General features: G+C 46.3%; 1 protein-coding gene across 1 annotated transcript in view; it reads left to right on the top strand.

The window, feature by feature from the left end:
* The window catches only part of Pou2f3 (POU class 2 homeobox 3), an 84,292-nt gene extending 71,721 nt beyond the window's left edge, over positions 1-12,571 (top strand). The window contains exons 9-13 of the mRNA XM_004636402.2: positions 677-706; positions 3,380-3,619; positions 9,594-9,660; positions 11,112-11,247; positions 12,426-12,571. Coding sequence (XP_004636459.1) covers positions 677-706; positions 3,380-3,619; positions 9,594-9,660; positions 11,112-11,247; positions 12,426-12,465 — 513 coding nt within the window. The 3' untranslated portion in view covers positions 12,466-12,571. The remainder of the gene's footprint in view (positions 1-676; positions 707-3,379; positions 3,620-9,593; positions 9,661-11,111; positions 11,248-12,425) is intronic.
* Positions 12,572-12,577: the final 6 nt, after the last annotated feature.

Below are 12,577 nucleotides of genomic sequence, written 5' to 3'. Positions count from 1 at the left end.
GTCTGCCTAAGAACTTGGTGGCCATGTTCTTCTGGCAGGACAGCTACAGCCAACTTGTCCTTCTTTTTAGGTTTTTCAGAGCAGCACAGTTAAGGAAAGATGCAGGAGTGTGGAGAAATTGCTTTAGACCACAGACTAGGTGGGCAGGGGTCCCAGCAAGGGGGTGGGGCTCTCACATTGCCTATGATACTGCTATCTTGTAGATTTAGCAGATGTGAGCGTTTTCATTTCCTCGTTTTCTAGGAAGAGATGATGGGGAAAAGGATATGAGGTTGAGGAAAAACTCAAGGGGAACATGTATTTCTGGGATTGTCCCCCTGTCCTTTATAGCTCCTCCATGAACCAACCGCTCTGTATGTCTGAGGAAAGGAGTGTCAGCCCTGTGTTCGCCCTGTGCTGGGTAGTTCTCATACATTTTCTCAGTTAATCTTCACCGTGATCCTACATGGTAGGCACTATCGTTCTCATTTTGTAGACGAGACCTGAAGGAATACACCTGAAGGAATTAAAATCAGCAGTGACATACACTTGTGATTCCAACAAGTGAGGAGGCTAAGACAGGAGGATTGCGAGTTCAAGATCTGCCAAGGCAACTGTCTCTAAAAATCATAAATACAGATATGAATGCAAGCTCGTTGTACAGCTCAGTGGTACAGCACTTACTGAGCATATCAAGACCCCAAGTTCAATCCCTAGTACCACACAGGTAAAAAGACAAAATACGAAATAAACCTTAGAAACTCAATAGCTTTTCTGTACACCAATAGTGAGAAAAAAGAAAAGAAATCAGGAAAACGGTTCCATTCACAATAGCTTAAAAAATACCTAGAGATTAACCTAGACAAGGAGATGAAAGATTTCTACAATGAAAATTACAAAAAAAAAAAAAAGATAAGAAAATTACAGCCCACTGAAGAAAGAAGTTGAACTGGACCCTAGAAAAAAGAATGACCTCCTAAACTGGCAGAATTATACTATTAAAATGGGAGCCATTGAGATAGCTCAGCAGTCTAAAGCACCTGCTTAGTTAAGTTTAGGCAAGCTCAAGGACCAAGGTTCAATCCCCAGCACTATAGTGCCAGCCCTGCCGCCAGGATGATCTGAGCCAGCCACAAAATAATAATAAATTTAAAAAATATTAAAGTGGCCACGTTGCCATAAGTGATCTACTACATCAATGCAACCACCATCAAAATTCCTAGGACATGCTTCATGGAGCAGGAAAAGAAATCCTAAAATTAATACAAAACCACAAAATCTCCAGAATAGTCAAGAGTAATCCTAAGCAAAAAAAAAAAAAGTCTAGAGGAATCCACAACACCTGATTTCAAATTTTACCACAAAGCCAGAGTAATAAAATTAGCATGGTAATGGCACATAGCCCAACAGGACATAATAGAAAACAGAGGAAGAAATACACAGCTACAGCCATTTGAGTCTTGACAGAGAAACCAAAAAATCATGTTGAAGAGAAGACAGTTGTTTTAACAAATGATCATGGGAAGAGTGAGTATCTATATGGAGAAGATTGAAACTAGAACCCTATCTTTCACCCTGTGCAAAAATATAATTTGCAGTAGATCAAGGACCTAGGTATAAGATCTAATATTTTAAAACTACTAGAAGAAAACATAGGAGAAATGTTTGAAGCTGTAAGTACAGGCAAAGGCTTCCTGAATAAATAGCAAGAGTCAACAAATGGGGTTATGTCAAGTTAAAAAGTTGGGACGCACCCAGGGAAACAATTAACAGAATGAAGAAACAGTCTACATAGTTGGAAAAACATCTTTGCTAGTTACTATTCCAGGAGGATTAATATCTAAAATATATAAAGAAGTCCAAAATGGACACTAAAAAACCAGATGGCCCCATTAATACATTGGCGAATGAATTAAACAGACGTTTCTCAAAAGAAGAGATGCAAATGGCCAGTAAATATATGAAAATTACCATTAAGGAAATGTGGATCAAAACGCCATTGAGAGGGGGCCGGGGAGATGGCTCAGTAGAATAAGTGCTTGCCTGGCGAGCACAAGGGCCTGAGTTCAATCCCTGGTTCCACAAAAAAAAAAAACCAAAAACCAAAAAACGCCATTGAGAGTCCATCTTACCTCAGTTATAATGGCCACTTTCAAACTCCAAAACACAATAAGCCCTTTTTTTTTTTTTTTTTTTTTTTTTGGTGGAACCGGGGATTGAACTCGGACCCTTGTGCTTGCCAGGCAAGCACTTATTCTACTGATCTATCTCCCCAGTCATTAAGTCTTGTTAAGGATGCTTGTGGGGCAGGATTTACATTCTACTGCTGGTGAGAATGTGGATTAACACAGCCATGGAAGTCTGCATGGAGGTTTCTCAAAAACCTGAAAAAAGATGGGGCTGGTGAGATGGCTCAGTGGTCTAAAGCACCTACTTGGAACAAGCTTGGTAAAGCACAGGGATTGCAGTTCGATCCCCCAGCACCACATGCCAGCCAGCCCCGCCCCCAGGTGTGGGCTAAGCTGGCCACACACACACACACACACACACACAAATAAATAAATGTAAAAAAAAAAAAACCAAAAAAAAAAAAAAAACCTGAAAAAAGAGCCACCATTTGGTTTACTATACCACTCCTTGGTGTATGCCCAGAAGTATTACAGTCAGCACTTCATAAGGAAGCGTGTACCTGCACACCTATGTTTATTGTGGCACAGTTCACAACACTCAAGCTGTGGGAGCTTCCTCAGTACGCATCACTAGAAGAATGGAGAGCCGGCGAGATAGCTCAGCGGTCTAAAGTGCCAGCATAGGTAAGTGCAGGGACCTCGGTTCAATCTCTGGCACCACATGCTGCGCCAGCCCTGCCCCTAGGGCAGGCTGAGCCAGCCACACACACACACACACACACACACACACACACACACACAAATAAATTAATTAATTAAAATACATAGTAGATGAATAGAAAAAGTCTGTATATATATTATATATGTATACACACTATACATACATATATATATATATACACACAAATAGAATATTAGTCATAAAAGGAACAAAACTGTCATTTGCAGGAAAATGAGTAGAACTAGATAGCATTATGTTAAGGTAGATGAGTCAGAAAGAAGAGTGTTACATGTTCTCCCCACTATTTGCAATCTAAAATATGAAAATGACATGAAAGTAGAAGGGAGGATATTAAATAAGAGGAAGAGAAGAAAAGGGAGGAGGCATCGGAGAAGCCTGAGGGGATGCATATGATCGAAATCTATGCATTGAAATGCAGTATTATGTTAATAGTCCCTAATAAAAATTGAACTACAGAAGGAAAACTTCCTGAGAGTGCACGGTGGGTAAGTGATAAATCCAGAGTTCCGTGCCGGGTTCCAGCCTAAAGCCCTCAGCCCACGCGTGTGTCAGTGCTGCTTCTCTGGAGCACCAGCTCCTCCTGACCACTGTGTCTTCACCCTTGCAGAACCCCAAGCCCAGCTCAGAAGAGATCTCCATGATTGCAGAGCAGCTGTCCATGGAGAAGGAGGTGGTGAGGGTCTGGTTCTGCAACCGACGCCAAAAGGAGAAGCGAATCAACTGCCCTGTGTCTGCTCCTGTCAAATCACCCATCTACAACTCCCGACTGGTGAGTGGCCGGGAACCGAGCTGTCCACCAAGACCAGGGATGGGGGACACAAGGCCCGGAGGGCAGAGTCTCCTCTCCCAGGAAGATGGAAGTGGGGTTTGTGAACATGAGTAATCATTTATATTTATATTTACAAGCAAATAGCTATATACCATGTGATAAAAATACATCAGTAAATATTTCTCATAGTAAAAGACACACCACCATCAATCCCCTCAACATATCCCACTTGCTTTGAACACACTTAGCCCCTTATTCTTCCTACTTTGTGAAGCAATTCGGAAGCCTCTTCGCATCTTCATAACATGTAATCAAAAGTACAGTGGCTGCTGCTACCGAGTACCAGCCAGTGGGAGGCAGGCTTGTGAGAACATGGTGGTGTGTCCTATCCATGTTACTCACCAGATCTGGTGCTGCGCATCTTCTCGCTCTTCCCCCAAGTCAAAATGGTATATGTTTTTTGTTTTTTTTTCCAGAACCGGGGATTGAACTCAGACCCTTGTGCTTGCCAGGGAAGCGCTTATTCCACTGAGCCATCTCCCCGCCCCCAAAATGATATATGTTTTTAATCAGTTCAGGACATCGAGGCAGCTACAACAGTTTAACTAAAGTCACTCTAGGGCTGGTGAGATGGCTCAGTGGTCTAAAGCACCTACTTAGAAGAAGCTAAGCTAAGCTAAGCAAAAACACAGTGACCGTGGTTCTAATCCCTAGCACCACATGCCAGCCAGCCCCGCCCCCTGGTGGGCTGAGCTGGCCACACACACACACACAAAATAAATAAATAAATTTAAAGTCACTCTAGAAGACTTCTAGAACTGCTTCAGAAAGTGGCAAGAATGAGGGGATAAGTATGTTCAAAGCAAAGGAGAGTATTTTGAGGGGAATTAATAGCAATATATCTTTTACTTCAATAAATTTTTAATAAAAGAGATGGGAAGTAAAGGAGATTCCTTTTTAAAATTTTTTTAAGAATTTAGTTTTGGTACAGGGTCTCTCACTACACAGCTTGAGCTCACAGCGATCCTCCTGTCTCTACCTCCCCAGCTCTGGGATTACAGGCATGCCACACCACGCCTGGTTTTGGTGGCCTCTATGGTGCACCCGGGGTTCTGGTGCTAGCACAGCATGAGGTACCAGGGATTGAACCTGGGTCCTTGCCCTAGCCAGGCAGGCACTTAGACCACTGAGCTATCCCCACAGCCCAAGATGCCTTTCGAAAAAGGTCAGAGAAGACTTCTCTGACAGATGACACGTGGGGCAAAGTGTGTTTCAGGCAGAGGGACCACTAAGTGAGTAGAGATACAGCAAGGAAGCCAGTGTAGCTGCAGCAAGGACATGCTGGGATTCTGGGTGTACTTCAACCATGGAGGCAGGAAGCTGTGCTGAGAGCTTGGACACAGAATATGAAGAATGGGGCAAAGATCTCTTCATTTGGAAACTGGGCAGCTATTTGCAAGGCCCTGCCATCTTTCCAAAATGCAGGAAGAATTTGGCACAGGTCATGTTAAGTCGGACATGCCTAGTAGGCACCCAAGAGGAAGTACCAAGGAAGGAACCGAGTCAGGCGTGGTGACATATGCCTGTGAACCAGCTAGTCAAGAAGCTGGGACAAGAGGATCACAAATTCAAGGCCAGCCTTGGTGACTTAGGGAGACCCTGGCTCAAAATTAAATGAAAAGGACCAGGGGTGTAGCTTAGTGGTGAAGTGCTTGTCTGGTGTGTCATGGTCCTGGGTTAAGTCCCCAGTGCAGGGCTAAATCATATGTCCAAGGGAAAAGCCAGGACAGGGAATAATTGGGGGTTTCAGTCAAAAGTGGAAGCTTAGGGAATAGCAGCCATCCTCTCTACCAGAAGAGATGGTGCCTTCAGGGTAGGGGTAGGAATGTTCTTTATATGAACAGTGATGGCTGAAGGCTGGGGAGTTGGAGTGGTGATGTCTTCCAAGTATTCCAGCGCTCTAGGAGGGTTGAAATTAAGCACTGTCCACGTAGGACAAAACAGTTTCTTAAAGATGTTTGGTGTTGATTTTTCAGCAGTGGTACTTTGATCTTTGTGCTGAGGGCTGGAATACAAAGATAAATGTCATTTGTTCTTTGTCCTAGAGGACTCACCGCCTAGCAGAAGAGACAGACAGATAAACAAATGATAAACAATGTGATCATTTCTCTAGGAGAACTTAACAATTAATAAGCCTTGGGAGGTGGTAGCTAGGAAGGCTTCCCCAAGGAGGTCATTAGTACCTGAGCTGAGTCTAAATGGAAAAGGAGCGAGAGGCAAGTGACTGTGAGGTAGAGTTGTCACCAGGGAGATTCATGAGACAGTGGTACAGAGCATAGAGGCTGGGTGGCACACTCCTGGAACTGCACGTGGGTCCATACAGAGACGAATGTTACAAGATGAGACTAGACAAGGGTTGACATAATACAGGGCAGGTGTGCATTGCCATTGAGGTCTGGGGGAGTCACTGAAGGATTTTAAGCAGGAAATCAGCATGATCAGATTTGTTTTTAAGACTTAGCACTTTGAGTACAGTATGCAGGCTGGCTTAAGAGGCACAAGATGGGATAGAACTGCACTTATCGGGTAGAGAACTAAGGAGGATAAAGAAAATGCACATGGTAAGAAAGAGGGACGGGAGAAAGTCAACAGATAATGAGAAGGTCTTGGTTAATGAATTGAAAATTGGCTGGGGGTAGGGAGAGTGATGAAGGAAAAAGAACCCTGTAACAGACCCAGGGCTTGGGTGTGGCTGGCTGGCCAGATGCCAGTGGTGTGCTTGGAACAGGTAAATAGGAGGAGCTGGTTTAGGAGTGGTGAAGTGATGATTTCAGGGGCTGTGCACCATGGTAGTACACACTACGAACTGTAGGACCCCAAAGTGGGACGGACCCTGGACCCTAGGAGGATGGGTCTGCAGGTCAGGAGAGAAGCTGGGGTGGAGACGTGCACTGGGGAGTCACAGACATACAGGTGGTAGTTGAAACCCTATGTAAAGAGGAGCTTACCTGTGGAGTTTGCATGGAGGGTCCACACCTAAGCCCTGGGGAGCTACGAGCATTCGAGGATGGCAAAAGGAAGAGGGTTGAGGGAAGAAACTGAGAAGGATAACTGCCTGATTTGTTCAAAGAGGAGCACAGCAGGCAGAAGGACCAGTCCCGGAGAAGGAGTACAACTGTAAAACAGCTTGATGCCTTTGGAAGACATGTGCATTTTAGCCAGACTGGAGCCAAAGCTCTGCGAGAGGTTGAGGAGGGATATCATGGGTCGTAGTGGGCCGTGGATGCTGTTACCCTAAAAGCTCTGAAGAGCCATGTAACATTTTAAGTCAAATGATAGTAATTCATCATTGCTTCCTTAAATATTCCCTGAATACACGGTCGTGGGGGTATAGTGGCATAACACACACATAATCCTTGCTTACAACCTAGCAGGGAAAATGGGCACTGAATCAGTTGTACTTGTGATGAACTTCAGGGAAGGGGTGGAGGTATCTGAGGCGCATAACCCAGTCCACTGTGTCAAAGGCTTCTGTGAGGAAGGATGTTTAAACTGATGGCAGAAAAGCAGTCCTCACCATTGACACGAATGGGAGGAAGCAACTGAGTTAGGGGTGCAGGCAGGAGCAAGTTCTAGGCAGAGGAAATGGTGTGTGTACACAGGTCCTGAGGCTGGTGGGATAGAGAGGGAAGGAAGCTTGCAGGCTGGGATGGGTGGAGTCCAGGGACTAAAGGAGTGTGAGTACAGAGAAAGAAAATTCTCCCACTGCCTCTTCCTCAGATCTCCGTGGGACAAGAACATAGGGTTTTATTTTGCTTCCAATATGAAATGATCTCATAGATAACAGTTTATTGTAATTATTGTTCTTGGGTTTTTAAGACAGTATCTCAGAATGTAGCCTAAGTTAGCTTTATGATTATCCTACCTAGGCCTCCCAAGTGCTAGGATTGTAGGCATGCACCACCATCCTTGGCTTATCCAGTTAATTTAGAAAAAGGGTGAGATAAAAGCAGAATGGAATAGATTGGTACGGGAGCCATTTTATTTATACACACACACACACACACACACACACACACACACACACAGGAAACTATGTTTGCATACGCATAGCCTCTCTTTAGGAGGCAGTAGAAGGAGCTGGTCACAGTGACTACATGCATTTTTTTATTTATTTAAAAACAACAACAAATTTCTTAGGCGTGGCACCAGGGAGGGTAGGAAGGAGGGAAGGGAAAATGTCGATAACATCTCTCACCGCTTCGCCACCCCTCCCAAGCTGCCCCACACTGGTCTCCACCCTTTGTGGGGCCCCAGCCTACTGAGGAGGTTCATTGTAAAAGGTAAGGTACTTGCAAACAGTGAGAACATTTGCTGATTAATTAGGAAATGAGAACATGCTGCATCCTGTTGGGATGGGACGCTCCCGGTTTGGACAGGGAGGAGTCGTCACATTACAGGTGCCTGTCAACATCCTTTGGAAACACTGCTTAGAGCTTCCCTGTCAGCAGCAGGAGAAGGGAGGGGAGGGAGCGGAACATGAAGGTTCCAGCTCCAGGGCCGAGCTGAAAAGTACCCTCAGAGGTACAGCTGCAGTAGCTTTCTCTGCTTCAGGAAGGAAGAGAACTAATACTTAACAAACTCGTACTTTTTGCCCGTCATTGGCTTGGAAGCTTTATGGACATTAGTTCATTAAATCTTAATTAAAAGAAAATATCAGGGAGGTGTTGCTGCTGTTTTATAGATGAGAAAATGAAATTTCATTGGGGTTGGGTAACTTGCCTGAAGTCACGCACATGGCCAATGATGGGTCCAGGTCGCCAGCCTGTCTATCTTTTTTATGTATTTTTCTGTGGTACTGGAGGTTGAAATAGGGCCTTTGCACTGAGCTACGTCCCCACTCATTCTTACTTTTTATTTTGAGGATGGGTCTCTCTAATTCAGTATGGTACCCAGGTTTGTGCCCTCGTTTTTCCCGAGCGCTGTAATTCTAGGGGTGTGCCTATAAGGCCTGGTCCGCCCTTTCATTTTGCTACACCTTGTTTTGTGATGTTGTTCTAGGATAGCAATAGTGAGGAGGAGGAGTTGCCTGTGCTACGTGGGAGGGTCAAACTCAATGTTTTATTTATTTATTTATTTTAACATTTTTTTTGTGTGTGTGTGTGTGTGTGTGTGTGTCCAGCTCAGCCCACCAGGGGGCGGGGCTGGCTGGCATGTGGTGCTGGGGATCGAACCGCAGTCCCTGTGCTTTTGCCAAGCTTGTTCTAAGTAGGTGCTTTAGACCACTGAGCCATCTCTCCAGCCCCAAACTCAATGTTTTAGAACACTTATTTTTACTCTTTCTTTATTAGTGTATGTTAGTGACGCATAACGAATACACTCATTGTGTGGACTCGGTACTAAGTCCCTTTGTAATCGCGGAGTTGATGCTGTGAAGTTTCCAGGATAAAATAAAAAGCTCCAGAGTCCAGTGTTCAGCCATTCCGGTTACTCTGGAGAGTCTGCGATCCACTCATCCAGCAGGGTGGGCAGCAGGGTTGCTGGGGTTGGTGCTGTACTGCCGAAAGTACAAGCAGGGCTCTTTCACAAAAGTGAAATGGGGACTGGAAATGAGGTGGGCAGCCGGCAGCATCTGCCGCGGCAGGGCCCCAGAGGCCAGCTTCGCTCCTCACTGGGGCTCTGGGTAGGGCAGTGCGGCCTGGCAGGACCAAAAACCCCTGCAGGGTGCACAACAGGGGAAGGTGGGCATGGTGCCAGCACCACGGGCCTTCCAGAGCAGACCAGAGCTGGAGGTAGGCCGCTGTACGTGACCTAGGGCCTCCCTGGGAAGAGGAGGGTAGAGGGTGTACAGATTTTAGATATATATAGGAAATCTCCAGGAAAGTCTGTTCTTTGTAGTCCGGGGTTCAACGTCTTGGGAAAAGTTATAGAAGGAAGTGGGATTGCCCATTTACAAATCTCTCTTCCCTCTTAGGTCTCTCCCTCAGGGTCTCTGGGCCCCCTCTCTGTCCCTCCCATCCACAGTACCATGCCTGCAACAGGTGAGTTTTTAAATGAGGTTTCTTGATGGCACCAGAAGTCTGTTTCTCTCTCCTTCCTTCCTTCTTTTGGTACCGGTAATCAAACTCACACCCTCACACTTGCCAGGTAGGCGCTCTGCCGTTGAGCTAATACCAGGAAATTAGAACTAAAAGTGACCTATTTAGATCAGCATTCCCTAAATGTATTGCAAAGGACAGTGAAGCAGGGTTCTATGTTCAAAGAAGCTGGAAAATGCCAGGCAAGCAAAATTTAAACAAATGTGTATTTGTTGTTTTGTTTTCATTGTAGCACTTCTCACCACTCACACTCATAGCGCATTCTAAAGTGAGCTCTGAAGAAGCTGGTAGGGAGGCACAGCTTGCCAGGCTAATTTTCTACCATGCTTTCTTTCTTTTTTTTCTTTTTTTTTTTTTTTTTTTGCGGAACCGGGGATTGAACTCAGGTCCTCACGCTTGCCAGGGAAGCGCTTATTCCACTGAGCCATCTCCCCGGCCCACCCATGCTTTCTTTTTCAAGAAGTACCTATAGCATTTCAAAGAATGAGATCCAGCGACCCCCCGTTCAGGTGCGCTCAGGCCGGCGCCAGGGGCTGTCTCATGTCCTCGCATAGTTACCCGTATGCGTGCTTCCGTTTGTGAAGTGTCTTAGTTTGCACAGTAAAATATATGCCGGTGTAGCCATGGGCAGAGCCTGGGAAATGCAAGCACAAGAATTCCAGTTGATCCAAAGCTGCTGTTGTGCAGAGGACAGAGTGAGTTTCCGGGAAGCGCAGTAAGGGAGTTCAGGCCACACTGCTGTTTAGCGAGAGATGCACGACCAAGATGAGACCCAGGTCCCCTCCCTCCCGGCTCTGTGCTCTTTCAAGACCCTGTGCAAGGCCAGGGAGATAGCTCAGTAGAATAAGCGCTTGCCTGGCAAGTGCAAGGGCCTGAGTTCAATCCCTGGTTTGGGGGGGGGGGGAGACCCGGTGCCGTCGATTTCCTCTGTGGGGGAAACAGAAGGCTAGAGAGGCCAGCAATCTTAAACTTCCCGGGACTCTTTCTGTCCTGTGTACATCTCTCTTTGCTGCTTTCTTTTCCTAAGCTTCTTATTCCTTTTCCTTTGCTGCCTCCTGGTCTGGAGCTGCGGATGCCCAGCCCAGGGTGTGTCCTGAAGTGGGGTGATGTTGGCATCTGTTGTTGCATTTGGCAAGTTTTGGACTTGCAGAACCAGCTACGCTGCTCTCAAGGACCAGGGCTGCAGAGCCCATGTACAATAACAGCCCCTCTGGGGATAGGCTGGAGTGTAGTCCTTAATAACGCTAATGTTGTACACTGTGGATAGAAGGGTGGAGAGGGGAGAAATCCTTTTGGGGACACACAGGAAATCAAGTGTTGGAAGGGCCATGTCACAAGGTCCCAGGACCCAGCAGCATTATTTTCTCCTTTTGTTTGTCTCTCCTTGTCCTCAGTAACGTCATCCTGTTCCCCTGGGAACAACAGCAGGCCTTCGTCTCCTGGCTCAGGACTCCACACCAGCAGCCCCACTGCATCTCAAAATAACTCCAAAGCAGCAATGAACTCCTCCTCCAGTTTTAACTCCTCAGGGTAAGATGGAGAGGGGGAGGGCAGAGGCCACCAGCAGGGCCCAGGGACATGTGAGGAGTTGGGCCACTGCCTTGGGATACAGACCTTGTTATGTGGCTGGAAAAGGGGAAGTAGGGGGCAGGGAGAGGACAGAGTGGAGGGCCACACTGGACTGTATCCCTGGGAGGTAGAAGCTGTAGCCAGTAAGTAAGCAGTCCTGGCAAGAGGCTGATGTCAACAAAGCCAAAATTTCCATCCTCAGTTTGATGGTGGAAATTTCCAAATACTCCTGTCAGAAAAGGCCAGATCTTTTGCTGGATTTAGGAGTGTTCCACTCCATGCCAGGAATCTGTTTCTCAGCGTGTTCTGAGGTGAGTCTAGAGCTTAGCCACAGAGAAGCTCCTGGGCTTCAGGAGTGGCTGACCCAAGAAGAGAGGAAAGTAGTACCAATTCCTGCCTCCTGCTCCCACCTGGGATGCTGTGGGAGAAAGCACCTTGGGCCTTAGCTCATGAGACAAATACTACCCTAAAAAGTATCCTCAGAGCAGATGCCCTGAGAGCCTGTCCTAGTTCAGAAAGACACAGAGATTTGAAAGTGAGACAACAGGTCACGGACTTGTGCTTGTTAAAGAGGCAGACCCACTTGTCTAAATCCAGGCAGTTCAGCAAGGTGCTCAGCCTTTATTGCCCAATTTAGGCATAGCTCAAAGAATTGAAATTCTTTCCCTATCCCCAGCAGAGAGAAACAATGATAGTAGTAGCTCTTAAAGTATGTCATAAAATTTACCATTCTGTAGTTTTTAGTATATTTACAAGATTGCGGGGCTGGGGAGAGAGCTTAGCAGCAGAAGCACCTGCCTGGCAAGTGCAATGGCCTGGGTTCTATCCCCCCTTACTGCGTGCTATGCGGGACTGGGTCCCTGGGTGCCCTGTGCCTGCCACTGAAACTAGGTGTGGTGCCACACATCTATAATCCCAGCACTCCGGAGGCTGAGACAGGGCTCACTACGAGTCCAGGCTGCATAGTGAAACCCTGTACCAAAAAAAAAAAAAAAAAATCGTGCAACTATCACCATTATTTAATTCCAGAATATCTTCAGCACCCCCAAAAGAACCCCTCCACTGGCCAGCCACCAGTCGCTATTCCCCTCTTGCTCTATGATGTTAGCAAATGTAGTTGACCTGTTGCTTCCTTCCAGATCTTGGTACCGATGGAATCATCCCACCTACCTCCACTGAGACCAAAATGCTCCTCCCACTCAACCTGGCCCCGTATCCCTCGCTGAAAGGAAGGAAACAGGAACTTGTGCCTTCTGTGTGTGAACATTACTTTCAGAAGAGTGGAAGAAAA

This window comes from Octodon degus, unplaced genomic scaffold, assembly GCF_000260255.1.
Source record: "Octodon degus isolate 3935 unplaced genomic scaffold, OctDeg1.0 scaffold00080, whole genome shotgun sequence".
NCBI classification, from domain to species: Eukaryota; Metazoa; Chordata; class Mammalia; order Rodentia; family Octodontidae; genus Octodon; species Octodon degus.
The sequence above is the reverse complement of the archived record's forward strand: the minus strand, read 5'-3'. Positions and strand labels throughout refer to the sequence as shown.